The sequence below is a fragment of the Lissotriton helveticus genome, chromosome 1_1 (assembly GCF_964261635.1).
Source record: "Lissotriton helveticus chromosome 1_1, aLisHel1.1, whole genome shotgun sequence".
Lineage (NCBI taxonomy): Eukaryota > Metazoa > Chordata > Amphibia > Caudata > Salamandridae > Lissotriton > Lissotriton helveticus.
Genome location: NC_136057.1, coordinates 1,397,756,154 through 1,397,776,493, shown reverse-complemented (window position 1 = coordinate 1,397,776,493; position 20,340 = coordinate 1,397,756,154). Strand labels below are relative to the sequence as shown.

At 46.2% G+C, this 20,340-nt stretch overlaps 1 protein-coding gene across 1 annotated transcript in view; it reads right to left on the bottom strand.

Moving 5' to 3' along the window:
- The window catches only part of PRKCSH (PRKCSH beta subunit of glucosidase II), a 260,110-nt gene that overhangs the window by 91,865 nt on the left and 147,905 nt on the right, over positions 1-20,340 (bottom strand). The window contains exons 13-14 of the mRNA XM_078684189.1: positions 15,811-15,900; positions 13,285-13,359 (exon numbers count right to left, since the gene is read on the bottom strand). Coding sequence (XP_078540315.1) covers positions 13,285-13,359; positions 15,811-15,900 — 165 coding nt within the window. The remainder of the gene's footprint in view (positions 1-13,284; positions 13,360-15,810; positions 15,901-20,340) is intronic.

The following is a 20,340-nucleotide window of genomic DNA, read 5'->3' as shown; positions in this document are numbered from 1 at the left end:
CATGAGGCCCAGCAGCCTCAGGGTCATGCTCACTGAAATCTAGGATAGCGACTGAAACATTGGTATCACAGCCCGAATATCCCGGACTCGCTGCTCAGGAGGATAGACCCCAAACTGCACTGTATCCAGAACTGCCCCGATGAAAAGTAGCTTCTGAGAGGAAATCGGGTCTGACTTTGGCACGTTGATAGAAAACCCCAGCGAATGCAGGAGGTTCGCCGTAGTCTGGAGGTGGGAGACGACAGCCTGGGGCGAGCCCGCCTTTAACAGCCAGTCGTCGAGATAAGAGAAGACTGGAATCCCTGATCTGCTCAGATGAGCTGCAACCACCACCATGACTTTTGTGAACACCCGAGGGGCGCTGCAAAGGCCAAAGGGGAGCAGGGTGAGCTGAAAATGCTCGTGGCCTACTGTGAACCGTAGGCAACGCCAGTGGGCAGGCACAACAGGGATGTGAAAATAAGCGTCCTGCAAGTCCAACGCTACCATCCAGTCTCCAGGGTTGAGGGCAGACAAGACCTGATCTAATGTTAGCATTTTGAAGTACTTCTTCTGGAGTTGACGTCCCTGAGGTCTAAGATAGGAAGTAGGCCTTTGTCATTCTTGAGTATCGGAAAGTATTGGGAGTAGCAACCACGACCTACTTCTGGCACAGGGACATGTTTGATGGCTCACTTTGTTGTAATTCAGCAGCGATTAGATTAAGCATTAGCAGAAGACATCTTGTATTTAGAGATTATATTGCCCGTTTACGGAATCTATTTTGTATTTCCGACGGCCATTTTGTTTGCCATGTGCTCTGTCCTACCTACCTGTCAACTGCTCTTGAAATCTGCCTAGAGACAAGATATGTTTAGTCTCCTCTGCTTTGCACATGCTCAGTTGAGCATGCAGCTGTCTCCAATTTGTAACTGTCATGATGTGTCCACCAGAATTAGCCGACTGTCAGTCCTTCACACTTGTTGCTAGCACACTCTCTGTATGACCTTATATGTAATTGAAACCAGTACTCTGTGCCTTGTACTGCCTTAATTTCAGCCCCTGTGTGGGTATAAAAGGACCAAGCTCCTTCCAGTCAGGGTGCTACCTCATACTACACCGAAGGGTGTTGTGTGAATGTAGTTCCACCTCATGAGGTTTAATAAACTCTGTCTTTCCTATTCCAGCTTCTGTGCCAACTTCTTACTATTGGTCTGAGGACTCTAGGCAGAGAAGGGCGAATTCCTTGCACTAGTAGGCCTGGCTGGGGCTTGCTACCACAAAATTGGCGCCCAACGTTGGGCTCATCGGTGACTCGGATGCCCGAAGGACTGGCCGAGACGAAGGATTGGAATCTCACTTTGAACGTGATCACTGCCGGAGGAGACCAGAGTCTTGGCATCCACGGCGTTTTCCCTTTCTTTCTGATCTGACCATCCAGGTGGCGCCGGTCCTCAACTGAGATCTCTTCTGTTGATTCGGCGTACAGTGACCGTTTGGTCGATTTGAGAACTTGGCAGTAGGAACCTGGACATCATTTAATTGGTAAGAGCCATTTTGCGGCATTTGTTGTACGCCTTGGATTGGTAAGGTAGTTTAGAAACGCTTACTGTGGCATTTGTAAATGGAATTGGCCAAATATTGAACTCGTCCTATGAATATGAATATATATATATATATATATATATCTATATGCACTGTCCTCCTGCCCACGTTAATTGCAGCTCGGACTTATGGTGGATGAGGTCTAGGGGACCCAAGCCAGCATTTTTAATTTCCTATTGCGGGGTTCTAGAACGTTTTGCAGAGCACCCAACCTCCCGCTATTCTTTGACCCTGAGCATCACTCACCTGGGTGCCACTGTTGCATCCTGGGATATCGAGTCCGCAGACCTTCTCGGACCGGATGAACTATCACCTGAGAAATTTAGTGCTGATGGGCGGAGCGGACACTCGCACCTATCATAGTGCGGTTTGGGCGTATTTAAACTGCAACACGCCAGGATTTCCTTTTCATCTACCGCAGGCGCTGACGAAGGCCATACCGGCCGAAATGCATTCGCCATTTTGATGAAATAAATGATGCCGTCTTTCAATCCCCGCTGTGGCTTCTGCTTCTTTCTTCGAGAGGAGTTCTTTGAGATATATATATATGTTGCAATACATCGAGGCAGGTAATGAGGAGATTTTTCTCTACTTCTAAGAATATTTGAACGTCGCAACGTACGAAGAGTACTTTAAGCGCTACTTTTGATTATAATAATGCATATTTTGCACTATTTTTGGCATGCCTGTTTGCAGCACACTTCGTAAGATGTGTTTCTTTTGTAGTGTAAATATGGTATTTCGTCCATAATGTACAGCACATTGTGGAATAAATACACCTGCAAGGATCCGGAGTTGCGTTGGCCTATGCATGGGTCATTTGATTTGCGAAAGATTCAGTATGTGGAGTAACGGATGTTCAAGCGAAAGGCTAGGCAAGACATGTTTGACTGTGTGCAAAAGTGGGAGAAAGAAGTGCGTGAGCGAATGAAGCGTGAACAGGCCTTGATTGAAAAAGAACAGCGTAAAAGTGTGCATGTGAAAGCATTAGACATGAAAAATAAAGAGATTAAAGAAATTAAAGAATGGGAAGATAGGGAGCGTCAGTTACAGGTAAATGGGCAATACGCTATTCGTAGGCCTCTTTATCCTATTCTTAATAAACCCCAGATGATTCTCTCATTAGATCGTTGTCCACCTCCGTATACTCTTCCCTCTACTCCCGAGGAGTCAGATGAAGACTCTCCTACGAGCATGATAAAGCCTGAGACACTCGCTCAATGTTAAATACCGAACGTTCCTCTCAGATTAGATCTGCGGCGCGTAAAGCCGATCATAGTACTAATACTGCTTCTGAAATCTTAGATACTATTCAGAATTGTTCGGAAAGGGAGCAAAAATATTTCACCGAGATATTTGCTGCAGAGTTTCTTGAGGGATTTAGGAAATATTCGATGGAAGTAGAGCCAGATGATATAGCAGCTGATTGTAAGCAATTACGTGAAGGTTCTTTTGTCTTCTCCCAGGTGGCTGACACGATCAGACGCTTTGTTAAACTACGTGATGAAGCAGTCCGTTTGCGGGAGGAGAAAAAGGCAGCAGATGGGGTAAGGAATCAGTTGAAGTTCCAGTAGATCAGAAGGGTCCCTATGTTACAGCACATATTTTGGGTTCTAATGATCAGTTTCTGGTTGATACAGGAGCTACTCGTAGCGCCTTGTCTAAACACTTGATTCCAAGGGCTCCCCTGTCTGGCTTAACTATTACATCGATAGGTTTCGATGGAACATCCACCCTTAGCCCATTGTCACAACCACTTGCACTCCATGTTGATAAGTTTACTGCTCCATGTCCATTTTTGCTTTCTCCAAATACACCAGACAACATTGTGGGTCTGATATGCTCAAATATTTCAGGGCCACGATACGATGTTCTCCGGAAGGAGCACGGGTTATTTTAAATGACAACCACCCCATGATTGAGAGATCCTGTATTGTTAAAGAGGATATTGCACTAGCTTCACTAGTATTCTGTGGGCTAATTCAGACACTGACGTAGGGAAAAAGATTATTCCACCAGTACATATTAGTGCCAAGGAGGGTACTATACTGCCGAGATTGCCTCAGTATAAAATTTCTCGAGAAGGAGAAGCACGTACACGTATTGTACAAGATTTGATTAAGGTGGGAGGGGTGGAAGAAGTTCCTTATAATGTCTGCAATAGCCCGATTCTTCCCATTTTGAAATAAGATGCTGACACTAAGATTTATAGATTTATCATTGATTTGAGAGAAGTCAACAAGATTGTAGTACCACAGTACCCTGTAGTGTCTGACATGACAACATTGCTTACCCTGGTCCCTCCAACAGCAACTACATTTTCAGTAGTGGATCTGAAGAACGCTTTCTTCTCGATTCCTATTCATCCTGATAGCCAATATTTGTTCGGTTTCACTTTAAATAATAGATCATACAGATTTTGTAGAGTTCATCAAGGGTACACTGAGAGTCCGAGTATCTATAGTCAAGCCTTAAAAAGACAACTCTATTCTTTTATTTTGCCTAAAGAAGTGGCTCTCATACAATATGTCGATGACATCTTGTTGGCAGCCGATACACCTGAGCAGAGTGAAAAATGTACTTTGTCCTTACTTTCTTTTCTTGCGACATCACCATAAAGTATCACGGAAGAAATTACAATATTGTAGACCGAAGGTGACCTATTTAGGACACCTTCTGTCTAAGGAGGGCCGTGCACTGACATCAGATCGCATTCAAGCAATTCTAGACACTCCAGTACCTTCCACACAGAAAGATGTTCGTGCATTTATTGGGTTAACTTCATTTTGTAGGCAATGGATATTGGGTTTTTCACACATTGTTAAACCATTGCTAGCACTTTTGGTTAAGAACACTCCGATTCCTCTTCCTTGGACAGATGAATGTCAAAATGCCTTTTGCCAGTTGTAACAAGCTCTTTGCTCTGCACCAGTGTTAGGCACACCAGATTATACAAAGGCCTTTACAATCTATGTACACGAGAAAGATGGATGTGCATTGTCAGTTTTAGTACAGATACATGGTGACAAGCAGTGTCCCTGTGCATATTTTTCTGCAGTTCTTGATACTGTTGCTCGTGCATTGCCTATATGTTTTCAGTCAGTTGCAGCAACAGCTGTGTCCATACGTCAGAGTGAAGGGATAGTTTTGTCACACAAACTGTTGGTGCTAGTACCCCATGCAGTAGATACCCTTTTGAATCAGACCAAAACTCAGCATTTAACTAGTGCTCGCTTGACAGGATACGAATTGACACTGTTAGCACCTCATATTACATTGAAGAGGTGTGCTACACTAAACCCAGCCACTTTGTTGCCATATCCTGCGACTCAGTCTCAATCAAAGGAGCCTCACGATTGTATATTCCTTACTGAGGAACAGACAAAGGGTCGCATTGATTTGCAAGATACGCCCCTTCCAGATGTTGATGGGGAGCTGTGGGTTGATGGGTCCTGTTTGAAGTTACCAGATGGCACAACCTCAGCCGCATATGCAATCACCACACTTGAGACAGTAGTGGAAACAGCTTGTATATCACAGAGGTCGGCTCAAGCAGCTGAACTAAAAGCTTTGACACAAGCGTGTGAGCTTAGTACTGACTTATGTGTGAACATTTACACGGATAGCCGCTATGCTTTTGGAGTGGTTCATGATTTTGGCCTACTCTGGAAGGAAAGAGGCTTTCTTACATCCCACGGGATGCAGATAAGGCCCGGAAAATTAGTACATAATCGCTTGACTGTACTTACATATCCGAAGAAAGTTGCCCTTATGAAGTGTAGCGCACACAAGAAAATCATTGACAAAATAGGACAAGGAAATGCCTTTGCAGATCGTGTAGCCAGCGAAACTGCAATGCAGCGAAGCACTACACCTATGTACGTAGTAACATCACAAGCTGAGCGTTGGCATGATGCTAGAGAGGAAGTATTGGATATACAGAGATCTGCCTCTGTGGAAAAACTTGAGCAGTGGTCCAAAGAAGGAATGTTAGACGATGAGGGTTGTTGGCGTAACAAAGAAATGAATAGGTGGAAATTGCCTGCAGCCTATTTACAACCTATGGTTCAAATGGCACATGGGCTGGCACATGTTGGAGCTCTAGCAATAACTAAATTGCTTTCACAAGTCTGGGAGCATCCAGAAATTGCCAGCACAGCTAAAAGAGTGGTACAGTCATGTTTGATCTGTTGGCAGTACAATCCTGGAAAAGGGACACAAACTCCTACAGGAGGGTTTGCTACACCAACCGCACCTTTTGAAGTTTTGCAGATGGATTACATCCAACTTGAACGCTGCAATAATCTAAAATATGTCCTAGTGGTGGTATGTGCCTTCAGTAAATGGATAGAGGCGTACCCTACAGAGGATAATACTGCTCTTACCACAGCAAAGGTGCTTCTGAAGGAATTTTTCCTAGGTATGATGTTTGTAAAATTTTGTGGAGTGACAACAAACCTCATTTTATTGGGCAAGTTGTTGAATATGTCCTGAAAGGGTTAGGGATCAAACAGAAATTCCATACAGTCTTCCACCCACAATCAGCAGGATTGGTGGAAATGTATAACGCTACTTTAAAATTGAAGCTGGCGAAAATACTGGCTTCCATGTCTCTAAAGTGGCCGGATGCGCTGCCTTTGGCACTGTTATCCATAAGATCGGTATCACACTCACGATCAGGTCTTACACCGTATGAGGTGGTATTTGGAAGACCGATGAACATTTGGGAAGTTCCTAAGTCACGCCCCATACATGATGTATCTTGTGTTCTGTTGAATGATTATTTGGCAAAGTTAACTGACAGTTTGACCTCTATTCATCAACAAGTTCGAGAAGCTCTTCCTGATAGATCTACAGGTGAGGCCCATGATCTCCGTCCCGGTGACCATGTGATGGTCAAGGTATTTGACAGATCGAACAGCTTGGAGCCGAGGTGGCGATGTCCGGAGCAGGTGCTGTTGGCTACTAGGACAGCAGTTTGAGTGATGAACAAAAAGAACTGGCTCCATACCACGCACTGCAAGCGCGTATCGCCCGCCTTGGTGGAACCTGCTTTGCTGCCCTAGAATCGAGAGATTCTAGGGCGAGAAGGGTCAAGCTATCTCATCTGACGAGTCTACGGAAGTCTTCCCGGACCACATGATTCCTGGAACATCGCGATACAATATGAGACCGAGTAAAGAATCTGCAGTTTTGAACGAGACTGGTTGAGCTACCGCCCTGGGTTTGTGAAACGGAGAGCCAATGAGGCAAGGGGGGGGGATCAGCCCTGCATTAGTGTAGTGACACCCGTCTTGGCCCGTGGTGAAGCAATCAACGGCTCCCCAAAGGAAAAGAGCTCCAACGATTGTTTTCAACAGGTTCTTATAAAGATCGAGCATCGTGGTCATTGAAATGAATAGGAAAATGATTTGTGCTGTAGGGTTTGTTGTTGCCCTGGTGGTTTTGGCAATAACAACTTGGTTAATTGAAAAAGCAGTTCCTGCTCGACAGCTTTTTGTTGCAACTACTCCAGCTCCACTAGAGCATCACTATTACACTCTTCCTTATCATGAGCAGAAACATCGACAGACCTATCTGAATAACACATTCATTCAGATGTTGCATCATACCCATAATGCTACAAATACTACCAATTGTTGGGTATGCGGGATGATACCTGCACACCAGAAGAAAGGAGGAACACCTTTTATTCCTCTACCTTTTTCCCATAATGGTTCATGTCAAGCTTTGTATGGCCTTATGTTTGCTTATGGAAAGCCTTCAGTAGGAGGAATAATTTGTTGATTGATTAAAGAATGCTACCAAGATAAAGATGGCTATCCTCAAGCCAAAGGGACTAAATTGGAATGGGATGAATACCAACCAGACAATATCTCTACACCATATGTCTTCACAAATGTGAGGAATATGAAGAACATTGGACCCTTTGTGATTTCTGTAACCAGAGCAAAAGCAGATTTATGTATTGGCAGTATTGGGAGAATTCCCATAGGACGAAGTGAATGTATAACTACGCTGAACATTGAGGGAGTTAATAATAGTAGTTTTACCTCGTCGCACAACACCTACTTTGTGTGCGGTAATAAAGGATATTATCAATTACCTGTTCGATGGTCAGGGGTATGCTACATATCATTTTTGTTACCACCTGTGTTTTTAGCACCTGCATCATATCATCTTGACCTGAAACTGTACAATGATATTTCTAAGAATAGATATAAACGGACAACAAGTACTGACCTGATTGACCAGACAGACACCGCTTTGCAACAATATGTTGATTTCAATTTGGGTTTATTTTTCTTTGTGGGTGCTGCATTGAATAGCAGAAAAATCAGATGACTGACTCGTGTAGTGGAAGCTGTCACCAATCAGACAACTATAGCACTTGGGAACATTACGGAAGAACTGCAAATTGCAAGAATTGTAGCACTCCAAAATAGGATGGTGCTCGACGTGATTTTTGGCTGATCGAGGTGGTGCATGCCGCATCATCGGTAGCAGTTGCTGTGTTTTTATACCTGACCACTCACCTTCAGTTTATGACGCAATCTCTAAGCTGCATAAGATTGCTGCAGACATTCACCCACAGACTGGTACATGGACATTTTCAAACTGGATATGGACACTCTTTGTTACTTGAGGCTGGAAGCTACTGACAATTCTATGTATACTACTGGTGATACTATTTAAATGCTGTACTTGTATACAATGTGGTCCCATGATTTGCTCCATGTGCCTCACTGCTTGTACACCGGTCAAAAGAAATATTACAAAAGAACAACAAATGCTAAATAGTGAAGTTACTGAGATGATGAACATCAATGTACAGGATGCATATTTAGATTACCCCAGATAAACGAATGTCTTCAGCTAATGCTGAAAGGGTCGTCTGTTGTAATTCAGCAACGATTAGATTAAGCATTAGCAGAAGACATCTTGTATTTAGAGATTATCTTGCCCGTTTACAGAATCCATTTTGTATTTCTGATGGTCATTTTGTTTGCCATGTGCTCTGTCCTACCTTCCTGTCAACTGCTCTTGAAATCTGCCTAGAGACAAGATATGTTTAGTCTCCTCTGCTTTGCACGTGCTCAGTTGAGCATGCAGCTGTCTCCAATTTGTATTTGTCAAGATGTGTCCACCAGAATTAGCCGACTGTCCGCCCTTCCCACTTGTTGCTAGCACACACTCTGTATGACCTTATATGTAATTGAAACCAGTACTCTGTGCCTTGTATCGCCTTCATTTCAGCCCCTGTGTGGGTATAAAAGGACCAAGCTCCTTCCAGTCAGGGTGCTACCTCATAGTGTGAATGTAGTTCCACCTCATGAGGTTTAATAAACTCAGTTTTTTCTATTCCAGTTTCTGTGCAAACTTCTTACTATTGGTCTGAGGACTCTAAGCAGAGAAGGGCGAATTCCTTGCACTAGTAGGCCTGGCTGGGGCTTGCTACCACAACTTGGCCAAGAGAGCCTCAACTTCCTGGCAGAGAAGGGCCAGATGATCCTCCGACATGCAATGGAGTGTTGGTGGCATGGAGGGAGGAGTCGTCTCGAAGGGGAGGGAGTAGCCTCTTCGGAATATTTGCAAAACCCACCTGTCCGACGTGATGTTGCCCCAGTGGGGGGTGATAGCGGATCCTGCCACGCACTGGCAACTTTTGGCCCTGAAAGGTCAGACTAGGAATGTTTGGAGGCTACTGCAGCGGGGGGCATTGGTGGACTGGCCCACTCGCTGGCCCCCAGACCCTCAACGCTGGAGTCCACGGCCCGCAGAGGCTGGGTAGCTTGTGCAGGCCTGTGGATCGGTGTGGAACGTGGTGGGGAACCCCTTCCATAGCCAAGAAAGGGGCGAAAGGCAGACTGCACGGGCAAGAGGTTGCAGCGAGGCCCAATGATCTGGCCGTAGCCCTAGAGTCCTTGAAACACTTGAGCGCGTTGTCCGCCTTGTCACCAAACAGGCGATAGCCATCAAAAAGCATGTCCAAAAGGGTCGATTAGACATCCCCAGAGACGCGATTGGACCTGAGCCAGGCGTAGCGCTTCAGGGCTACGGACGTTAAAATCGTTCTACCCAGCGAGTCGGCGGTATCCAGCCCACACCAGATGGTGACCTTTGCTGCGTCTCTACCCTCTGCGACAGCAAGGGTGAGCACAGCCCGGGCCTCCTCCAGGCACTGTGGCAGTACTTGCGCAACCGTGTCTCACACAGTGTGTGTTTAACGGCCCAGGAGACATGCGATGTTCACCAACTGCAGTCCTAAGCTAGCTGAAGAAAACATCATCCTCCCAAGATGATCCAGCTTCTTGGATTCCCTTTCTGGGGGGAGCAGTAGGGAATGCGCCTTTGGAGGTTGAGGTTTGGATTACCAAGCTCTGGGGGTAGGGTGTTGGGCGTTGGCCAATCATCCTGTCCACAAGAGCCCCTGTGCTGGGCTTTGACCAAGTGCCCAGAAAGAGGTCAGTGAAGGCCTCATTGAAAGGCAGTAGTGGCTCCGAAGAGAGGTAGCCACGGTAGGGGGGAGAAAGCATACTAAGGTCTGAGGAGGTATCCAGACCACTGGCATCACCCAACTCCTCTCTCCAGTCCGGCTCTTCAAGTTGGTCTGCCAGAGTGTCAACAGAGCCCTCCCAGTCCTCCTCACCCTCCTTGCTGCAAGTCAGGGCAGTAGGGAACGCCAGGGATGAATAGCGGTACAAAAATACCCTCCAGCGCCGGTACCGATGTCGGTACGGCACTATGTCCAAGTCGGGGATGAAGCTTGGGTCGTCGCCGGCTGAGTGCGCAGCCGGCGTCGGCCAGTCAGGGCAGTAGGGAACGCCAGGGATGAATAGCGGTACAAAAGTACCCTCCAGCGCCGGTACCAATGTCGGTACGGAACTATGTCCAAGTCGGGGATGAAGCTTGGGTCGTCGCCGGCTGAGTGCGCAGCCGGCGTCGCCACTGGAATAGGCGCCGGAGAAAGTACCGTGAGGTCGACCAGCGCGGGTCGGGATCCAGGCCTTGATCCATGGGGGCCCTGCGGCATCGAGGCTGGAGCCGCCAGCATCGAAGGCCTAGAGCCCCCAGCCGAGTCCTCGGCCTGAAGGCGCGCCTGCAGAGTCAGGCTGCCCAAAGATTGAGTGGAGGGCTTTATAAAAATCCACGAAGCTGGGCAGTGGACACAGAGGCTCCCGGAAAGGGAGGAAAGCAAGGAGCTGGAGAGCGGCGACGCTCCGGGTCCCGCGTCGCATCGACGGATGGGGAGAAAGTGAAGAGTGACCATGCTTCTTCGCCTTCTTCTTGTGCTTAGACTTACCAGATGAGTGCAAAGACTTCAAAGAAGAATGGTGATGGCTCCGCGACCTTCCCCTCAACCAAGACCTCAAACGGCACGGAGAGGACTGCTGGGCCTTCAAAATCTTTCAGGACTGCTCTCGCAAATTCTTCAGGTTCAGGGCCCAGCAATCGGAGCACGACTTCGGGTTGTGGTCACGCACCAGGCACCAAAGGCACATGAGGTTCGAATCGTGACCGACATCAACTCGTGACAGGAGTTACAGGGCTTCAAACCGGGCCGAAGACGGGACATCCCTAATGCACCAGTAGTCGTAAGACTCAAAAAAGATGTTGACAAAATTCGAAAAAGAGTTAGTCAAAAAGTGACTAAAGGGCACGCTTTCTCAGGATCTGCGCTGGCTGGCGCGGAAAAGGAAGAACCGACTTCAGCGTCCAGGGGAGGTGTCCAAGTAGACACTGCAACGTCATCCCGGCGACCAGGACGCCGAACGTGGAGTCAACCAACGCCACCTACAGACGTGCAGGGGTACTGCTAAGAAAAAAAATTCTCTGGATCCAGTCTGACACCTGGGGTAATCTCGAAGGTAAGGAATCTATAACTAATCTATAACTAATAGTCTCTTTCAGATATAACTATAATGGATAGTAAGGTTTCTGTGGTAACGTTGAAGGGACTTTTACATGAAAAGGTTGGATTCCTAAGCCTACATTGATATAGAACTTATTTGTCATTTAAGAAAAAATGGAGGCCCTTTCGCTCGAATATTTGCGCAATGAAAGGGTACTTCCCTATCTGCCAACAAATTCCAGACAAGGGAATGTGTGAGAAAATTGTATGCATCTGCATAGGGATTGACCCAGTATAGAGGATTCTTGGTCTAAAAGTAAAGATTGGGTTAAACAACGAACGATGTGATATAGTAGAACACACCTTTTAGATGGTCTACTGTTTTTTGGACAAGGGAATAAAACATTCCATGACATTTTCAAGAGTTGTGGTATAACCTTGTGTAGGGAAGCCCTAGTTAGTTTATTCTCTATGGAATCCCTTGTCATTGCACTGCCAGATTTATAGGCCTAATTCAGGGGAAGTTTTTCCACGTGTAATAACGAAATCAAGACTGGCTTTTGTATTTTTTTGTGTCTTTATGTCAAATCGGCTTAAGACTATTATTATGACTTTCAAGATATACACTAGAACTTAACATGGTTATCCTGTAGATATTTAAACTACCGTATTTTCCGGCGTATAAGACGACCCGGCGTATAAGACGACCCCCTATTTTTCTTGATAAAATGTAGGTTTCGTGCTATACTCGCTGTATAAGACTACCCCCACTTCCAACGCAGTGCACAGTGCCACCACCGCCATTATCCACATTAGTATTGTTACGTACTCGTATGCATGGTGGTTTGCCATTATCCACATTAGGGTAGTTTTGTTACTCATATGCATGGTGGTTTGCGGTGGAAATTACTTCTGTTCATTAGCATAGCCTGTGGTGGAGCCAGATGATTTCCCCTGTGTCTCGAGAACAATAAATAGGGTGGATATGCTGCTGGATGCATTAAGGAAAATTTTATGTTTTTGGCAGATTACCGGTACCGAAACTGTAATTTATTTCCCCTTTTCAGATCCGCTTTCAGTGGGTTTGCTTTTGATACTTCCACAGTGCCACCATCGCCTACGTAACGTTAGTTCTTGTGTTTGAGTGCCCTCCTATACCGTACCTCTACTTGCACACATGTAACTTTTTCCTCCTGTAATGCCCATTTCCTATAGAGAAGCGGTCTGACACCTTCGGGTGAAGTCCGCGCTATGTAAAAACAGATGAAAACATACCTTCAAATTTTGTACCCGGCGTATAAGACGACCCCCGACTTTCCAGAACATTTTAAGGGGTTAAAAAGTTGTCTCATACGCCGGAAAATACGGTAGATTTATGATGTTAGATCTGCGACTTTAGAAATTATTCATTGTTCGTGATTGTATAAAATGATTTGTTTTAATCAATATATTTGGAATTAACGATTTTACAAAGTGTTTTTTAAAACTTTTATTTCCATATGAAATTTCTCAACAATAAATTTACTACTAAACAAGTACCAATGTACTTCTGATTTAAATTTCCGCTGCACCCTCCAGCCTGGAACCTCTAGTACAGCATACTCAAAGCAAAAGCTGTGCTGAAAATCTACTCTCCATATCAACGTGCCACTCTTGGGCTGTGCCATTCTTAAGGGGTGGCCTTCATATCTAGCAAGAACAGACATAACCCAGCAGCAATTAAGGGACTATGTGTCAAGACCTAACGCAGCACAGATTTAGTAGCAGACCAGAGAAGTTAACACTGTTGAGTAAAGAAATGCTAGAGATTAACCCCAAACATTCCCCTTCAAACTCAGGTCACTTACCCCAGATTGGTCTCGGATCCTCCATTTTTGGGTTTCTGAGAGACTCTGTTGAATGGGCACAACCGATACACGTATCTAAAGGGAACAAAGGGTATACAGTAATAGTTAATGAGACAAAAAGGAAACAGAATTGCGGCAAAAACAGAATAGTGAAGAAGAGAAAGACTGTTGGGTCCTTCTACTCTGTACAACTCCATTCTCGCTGTTTGCAGCTTTACAGTGCACTTATGTTTCCTTTTTTCCACATTTCTCCCCATCCTGCTTACCTCGAGCTTAACTGCGCATTGTTTCACCATGGCCCCACATCCTTTTATCTAGATATCCCCTAATGGACCCTGCAAGTCTCACTACAGTTTAGCTCCTCCCATTCTTCATCTCCAGGTTTACCCTGTACTCGTTCACCTCTCTCTCGCTCCAGCTTTGCTCAAGCGCTCCGTCCATCATCCCCTTTGGTATCGCTTTGAGAGTGAATGCAGCAGAGTTTCTGCAAGGATAGGGTTTGCTAGTTTCTCCCAGAAAGTCTTGTTTGGAGCTAAAGAAAGTTTGTTTTGCGCTGTAAAGTAATGATTCCCTGACTCCCTCTGCAGTGTGTGGAGATGCCCACATGATTTATACATGTTCTGTAAGAGAGCCAAAGGCGTTAGACTACTTGTGTACCCTGAAACCCCTTAAAGAGGCCTGGGACAGTGGACACTGTAGTTGTAGTAGTAAGGCAATGTGGCATAGGAAGGCTGGAGACATGAAAAGGGGGAAACCGGTCCCAGGATGCTTGTTTCCGGTCCAGGGAAGACATGGCTTGGCAGTTCGGGCTGGACTGTTCCCATGAGTCACAGGGTCAGACTGATTTGCATATGGCCATGTCTGAACGGGGGGGGGGGGGGAAGGGGGGTGGAGAGAGCTAAAGAATGATGATGGATTAAACCCAGATCAGTTGACTGGGAGTGAGTGTTTGATTTGCTCAAGCGCTCCGTCCATCATCCCCTTTGGTATCGCACATTCACTCTCAAGCAATAAATCTTAACGCAAGTCAGAGGCAAATTTACAATGACAGGGGCCGAGGTACCTGATTGACTAAGAGCTGCGTTAGGTTACCATTAGTAAAATTAAAGTGGAAGCTTCGTTTTAGCAGTGAAATACGTTGGAAAGCTGTCCAATTTGTCGGTTCTGCAGAACATGAGTGAGGTGCTCTCTAAGCTGCATTTGTGTTCCGGCACTGGAATGATGGGTGTTGGAGACAAAGACGAAATGTACTAGGAGATCTGCGCATTAGTCACAGTCCTGAAACCCAGTGGATGTTGCAGTTAAGGACTGATGTGAATGAACAGCATTTGGATTTCAGTACTCCGATTGCAAAAGGTTGTGTGTAGGTCTAAGAACCTAAAAGGAGGTGGGTACTGAAGGCTATCGTGTAGGTGTCCTTGCAGAAGACCCAGTACTGGAATAAATGGATTCTCGAAGAGAGATGTGTCAATCACAGTACTGAAAAAAACAAGGGGTTCTGCACATCAAGATTGATGTACATGGATACAATGATATGCTCCTGTGCTGGAGCAGAATGTAAACAGCAGGTCAGTTCTACAGTGCATTGCGTCGTGGGTAGGAAACAGTCATCAAACAGGAGGTGCATGTGCAGTGGGTGATCCCCCTCAAGAGCACTCTTATTCCTGGATCAGCTTCTATTCTAGGATCTTCCTGGCAGCTCAACTCACTAACCAATATAAGACAACAAAGCATGCAATTTGTTGATATATGGCTCTATATATAGCATCAGCCAGCAGAGAAAGTTTTCACCCGGAGAGGTGCACTGCCTGCACCTGGCATTTCAATTAAAGTAGGACTCTCCCTCTCTTCCACACCTTAATCAGCACCCAAAACCTCCTCCCTACCTTCCTCTGCACAGCAATCGGTGCTTTTCCCTATATCCCTTCCTCTTCTTGCATCAGTAAGCTGTTTCAATGATAATAGCTTTAATTCTGTTCTTTAACCAGTTTTACCCTCTTTCCCTCCGTCCCCTTTCTCCGAGTTCTGTTAAACCTCTTCTCCCCTTCTCTTCTTTCTTCTGTCCCTTTGTCACCCCCATTTTTCTAGTCTCAATCTGTGCCCTTCATTATCTTTTCACTTTATTTACTAAATTCTGACCTCATGCTGTTCTCCCTTGGTTTTCCTCTGGAACCCTGTTCTTTCCTTTACTCAGTTAGCTACACTTCTTCTCATACAGACTTTGCATTCACCCTTTCCTCTTCTGAATCCTTTGTACTTTCATTGCATTTGCACTATATATACACTCTGTTTTGTTCACCTTTGTTTTCTTCAGAACCCCATTCTCTCTTCCAATGCAGAGTTTATCCCATCTTTCTCTTCAATGCTTTTTTTGTCCCCGCTTCCATCCCCTGTTCTTTTCTGCAATTTTCTTATCATTCACTCACCATTCTGCTAGTTTACCATCCTCCTCAGTCTCTCTTGGCCACTTTGGGTCTTTCTGTCCCTTCCCCCATTATTTTCTAGATATAGATAAATGATACGTACTCATTGGTCGAGAGTTCATAGCACTGGCCATATAGATATGAAAACTCTCCTTGGGGCCCAAAATCAAAGGAAATCTCCTTTTCCAGATTCCTGCAAGGAAACAATGTCACTCGTAAGTCTCTGATACGATACAGACAGGCAACATCAAAGAGAAGACTTCAGGCAAATGAGCGCAGGCACAAACATGTCCACAGTGCAAACAGATACAGCTAATCTCCATCATGTAAAGGCAGATGCCATTAGACAGGATCAGGATTCAAGCAATCATAGCCAGGAATAGTTAGATGTAAATAGGAGGAGCCTACTTACCTCATCTATGGTGATCAGAATTAAAAAATCGGATGACGGCAAGCGAGGGCCATTACGGAAGGGGAGGCTAAACCCTAGGCGTAACACTTTTTCAAGTACTGCTAAAACCCCAGAAGGACGGCCCTTTACGACTCCCTACCATGACTGGAGACTAAGCAGGACTCCTCCTTGGCCACCATAGGGGCGCCCAGATGGCAATCTACGTTACACTAGGTTTTTTAAAAACTGTGAGGATTTGGGTGTATTATATGATGTGGCTGTGCGACCTCACTATGTAATACACACAACTTGTTTAAGTGCAGCAGGTTTCGTCTGTAAAACCCTCCGCTCAAAACTTGGTAGCTGTAGCAATGAGCAGCAAGGATTGCACAGAGGAACAAGGGTTAAGCATTTAAACAGCACCAACACAATTGAAGAAAATCAACAGGACACTCAAGAAATCCGACACCAACTTATAAAAATACTGTATTATGATAAGAATTTAGACACTAGAACGAAAAAGATCCACGAGGGTTCTGGAGATATAGATTTTACAAGCAATATTAAAATCAAAGCAATTTCACTCAACCGTATACATGGCTTGGCAAAGTCACGGAGCTCGTAGGTAAGTATCAACATGGATGGTTAGAAGTACTTTGGGAGACCTACTCCAGCAGGGCAGCTTAGTAAAGGGGACCAGCAAGGTACATGTAGGAATCTGGCACTTAATATAGTGTACCAAAAAGAGTTACAATGTGCAAAAAGTCCAGGAAAACCCAAAAGGATTTACAGAGGCACAAATGACACCCCAAATTCTCTGTCTTTTCGTAGGGTGGGCGAGCAGTTAGGTATATCAGAGGGCAGTGCTAAGCATCTATTACACACACACACAAAGGCAGTAGGCGAGACACACACAAAGAAATATGACACCAATTTATAACAAGCATTTGCAATGCAATAGGTCTCGCTTTTGCGAGAGTTTAAGCTATTGGCATTGTAAATGACAATGCCTTTTATGTATCTGTTTTGATAATTAACAAATGTATAACAGGCATGTCATTTACAAGCCAATAGCTCAAACTCTAGTCAATTCAAGACCTCTTTCAGTTCAAAGAAGCGGCACCATTGTCCCGGGCTGCTTGGAAAATGAAAGGACACATGGCGCACGGGATGTTGCAGGAAAGCATGTTGTGCCTGCAGTAGGAGAAACTCGCGTGCATATCTCCTGTCCTCCGAGTTGTTCTAACGCCGCCGTACGTGTGCACAACTCCTGTCCTCTGCACGCGCGCACATGTCCTGTCCCTCTTCGGCCAAGAAACCGACAACAAGAGATCTCGCCAAGGAGAGCAGCGCATGCGCTGAGTCGCTAGGCAAGACCTAAAAACAACATGTACCTTTATATAAATTTAGATACTAAGATCAACAGAATCGGGTAAGTACTTTTCGAGTTATTAATTTTTACAGTTTTCAAAACTGTACATTTAGTGCAATTTCTGGACTGGAAATGTTATCCTACGGAGGAAAAACATGTTTTGCTTTCGGACACTTGTCAGCGACTTACAGTACTGTTCTTCTGGACTTAAGGTTACTATGGGCAAGTTCCAAGGACACACCAACAAGGTCACCTCGGGAGGCTCAGGGGCGTCTGGGTGCAGAGGTGTGTCACAGTGTGAGAAGTTGGCCTGATGTGCAGTGTTCACTATTCTAGTGATCACTATATATCAGTCCAAACAACCCTTATTGATGATTGGTTGTAAGTCAACCTTATAGACCAGCTATCCTAGTAGCATGGATACGAGCAGTCTAAGGCTAAGACTCTAGAGGGCGTGTTAAGCCAGCTGTTTTACCATCACATTACCCCTTGAACACCCAGTGAAAGGACACCACACAAGTGTTATGAAAATAAACAGTGTATTTATTAGAATCACAACAACCCTGTACTCTTTATGAGGACAGGGTGCTAGGCACACAACAAAACTCTTACGAAAATACTTAAGTTAGCACGTTATACACAAATGCCCGAGGGGCACGAAAAACCATATACTTTAAAAGTGGAATGCGAATTACTAGCAGGTAAGTAACAGTTCTAATAGGCTTTGGAATCGCTAGGACTTGACTAGGGAATCGTTAGATTACTACTAGGAGACCTAGGGGACTCGGGTGCAGAGTGTGCACTCTCACGCGGGATGCGGGACAAAGTCTATGGAGGCTAGTAAAGGCAAAGTTAGTGTTCACGGGCGAACCCGACCTGGTAGGAAGAAAACGACAGTGGATCCTGACCCTAGGATAGTGAGGCTATGCTGGGACACCGAAGTGCCGAAGTTACCTAGCCCAGGGGCTGCAGCTGCATAGGTCTGAAAAGACGTCGGGGATCTCGTTGCCGGACCAGGAGCCTGGAAGGAAGAAGTTGCTGGCAGGCGACCAGTGAAGAAAAGTTCGATGGATCCAAGCCTGGATCAAGGAAGAAGGAAACCTGAAAGCAGAGGGGACCAAGTTCTTGAATCACTAGCCAGTGATTAAGTGGGCACCAGGATGGCACCGGGCGAAGTCACCTCAGTCAGGTGAGTGGGCGCTGCTGGGCTCTGCAGTCTCTCGGACCAGGAGGCGTTGTCGGCGACCAGGATGGAGGTGCGAGCTGTCCCACGAAGGTTCTTGCTGTCGACGTCGCTGGACCCAGGATTGGGCAACAAGTCTTGGCAAATGCAAGGCCCACGCGGTGGACCTAAAATGGCGTCTTGAGTGGACCAGGAGGGTCCAGGGTACTTCTCCGATGGAGGGAAGCAAGGGCCAGTCTGGAGCAACCAGACCAGCAGCAAAAATGTCATCGGGCGTCGTCAGGAAGGCCACAAGCCAGCGGGCTAGTAGCCAAACAACGCGGTGAGCAGCAAAAAGCAGAAGGGCCCCACGCAGATCGTGGAGATGCTGGGGGGCTGCTCTTCGGTGTTGGAGCTGCTCAGGGTGGGGGCTTCTCGGACCCCAAAGCACTCACCAGGAATTCACTCGGCGGGCTTGCTGGAAAGAAGTCGTGCAGTCTTGAAGATGGCCGGTCCCTCGAGGTCTCGTCACACCCACGAATCTCAGCGTGACTGATGATGCAGGTAGAGGTCAGAGGTGCCAGGGAAGCCGGTTCTCGTCGAGCTGGGCAGTCGGATTCCGGAGGAAGGACTTGCAGCAGACCGCAGTGTTCTTAGATGGTGCCTGCGGATGCAGGGTGACTACTCCTTAGTCACAAGGGAGAAATCTTAGGAAGAAGTCTTGAGTTCCTTTCGCAGAAAGTAGTTTCAGGATTCAAAGATGATCTGCTCTGGAAGGGGGCCAGTTCCTACCTTTATCCTGTAAAAAGGGGCTGGCACGCGACTAAGTCCTGCCCTATGGGTGGGACTGGGAGGGGGGTGGTTACACCCACTTCCTTGGCGGGCTTTTCCCCAGCACAGGGTCTGGAGTGACTGATTCCAAGCACTCTGCCTTCAGGATTGTTAAGGCCTGCTATAGGAGTGACTGATAGGAGATCTGTGTGTCCATTTTAGGGTTAGATATAGGTATACTATATCTAAAGCAAAGGGTGATTACACCACCTTGCCCCAGCTGTCGTGCAGCCAGTTGTGTCAGATTTGGATGGCCAGCCAGGGGTGGCATAATACATGCTGCAGCCCCTGGTAGGCCCTGGGTACACCTATGCCCTGGGTACCTAAGGTACACTGTACAGGGACTGATAAGGTGGCTCAGTATCCAATTTAGATATGTACCTAAGGTACATGGAATCCATTTTACAGAGAGAGCAGTAGGCCTGGGGCCCTGAATAGCAGGGTCCCAGGTCAACTAAGTCAGAAAACCAGCAAAACACCAGGCAAAAAAGTTGGGGGCAACCATAGTCAGGGATCTACCTTCCTACAGTCATGTTCACGTGAGACTTGTTCACCCTAAATATGTGCCCAGCCAGGCAGTGCAAATTGCCTCCTGCATAGCTAATATTCCCACTTGTCATGGGGCAGATGGTTCAGGAGAGTGGTGTCGGCATCCTCTCCTGTGAGATAAGCTAAGACTTGAATATCAAGACTGCCTGGTCTTTGAAGCCCCCTGCCCTGGAATGTTAATTTTACCAGCCTTCCTAGAAGAGGAAGTGATAACACCCCTCTGTAGAGCAGGCATTGTTCCTTGCCTCCTGAGAGGTCAGAAACTCGTCTGTGGCAGCAGGCTGTACTGAACGAGTCAGCTAGCTCACTAGAGGTCTGGTAGGTTTCA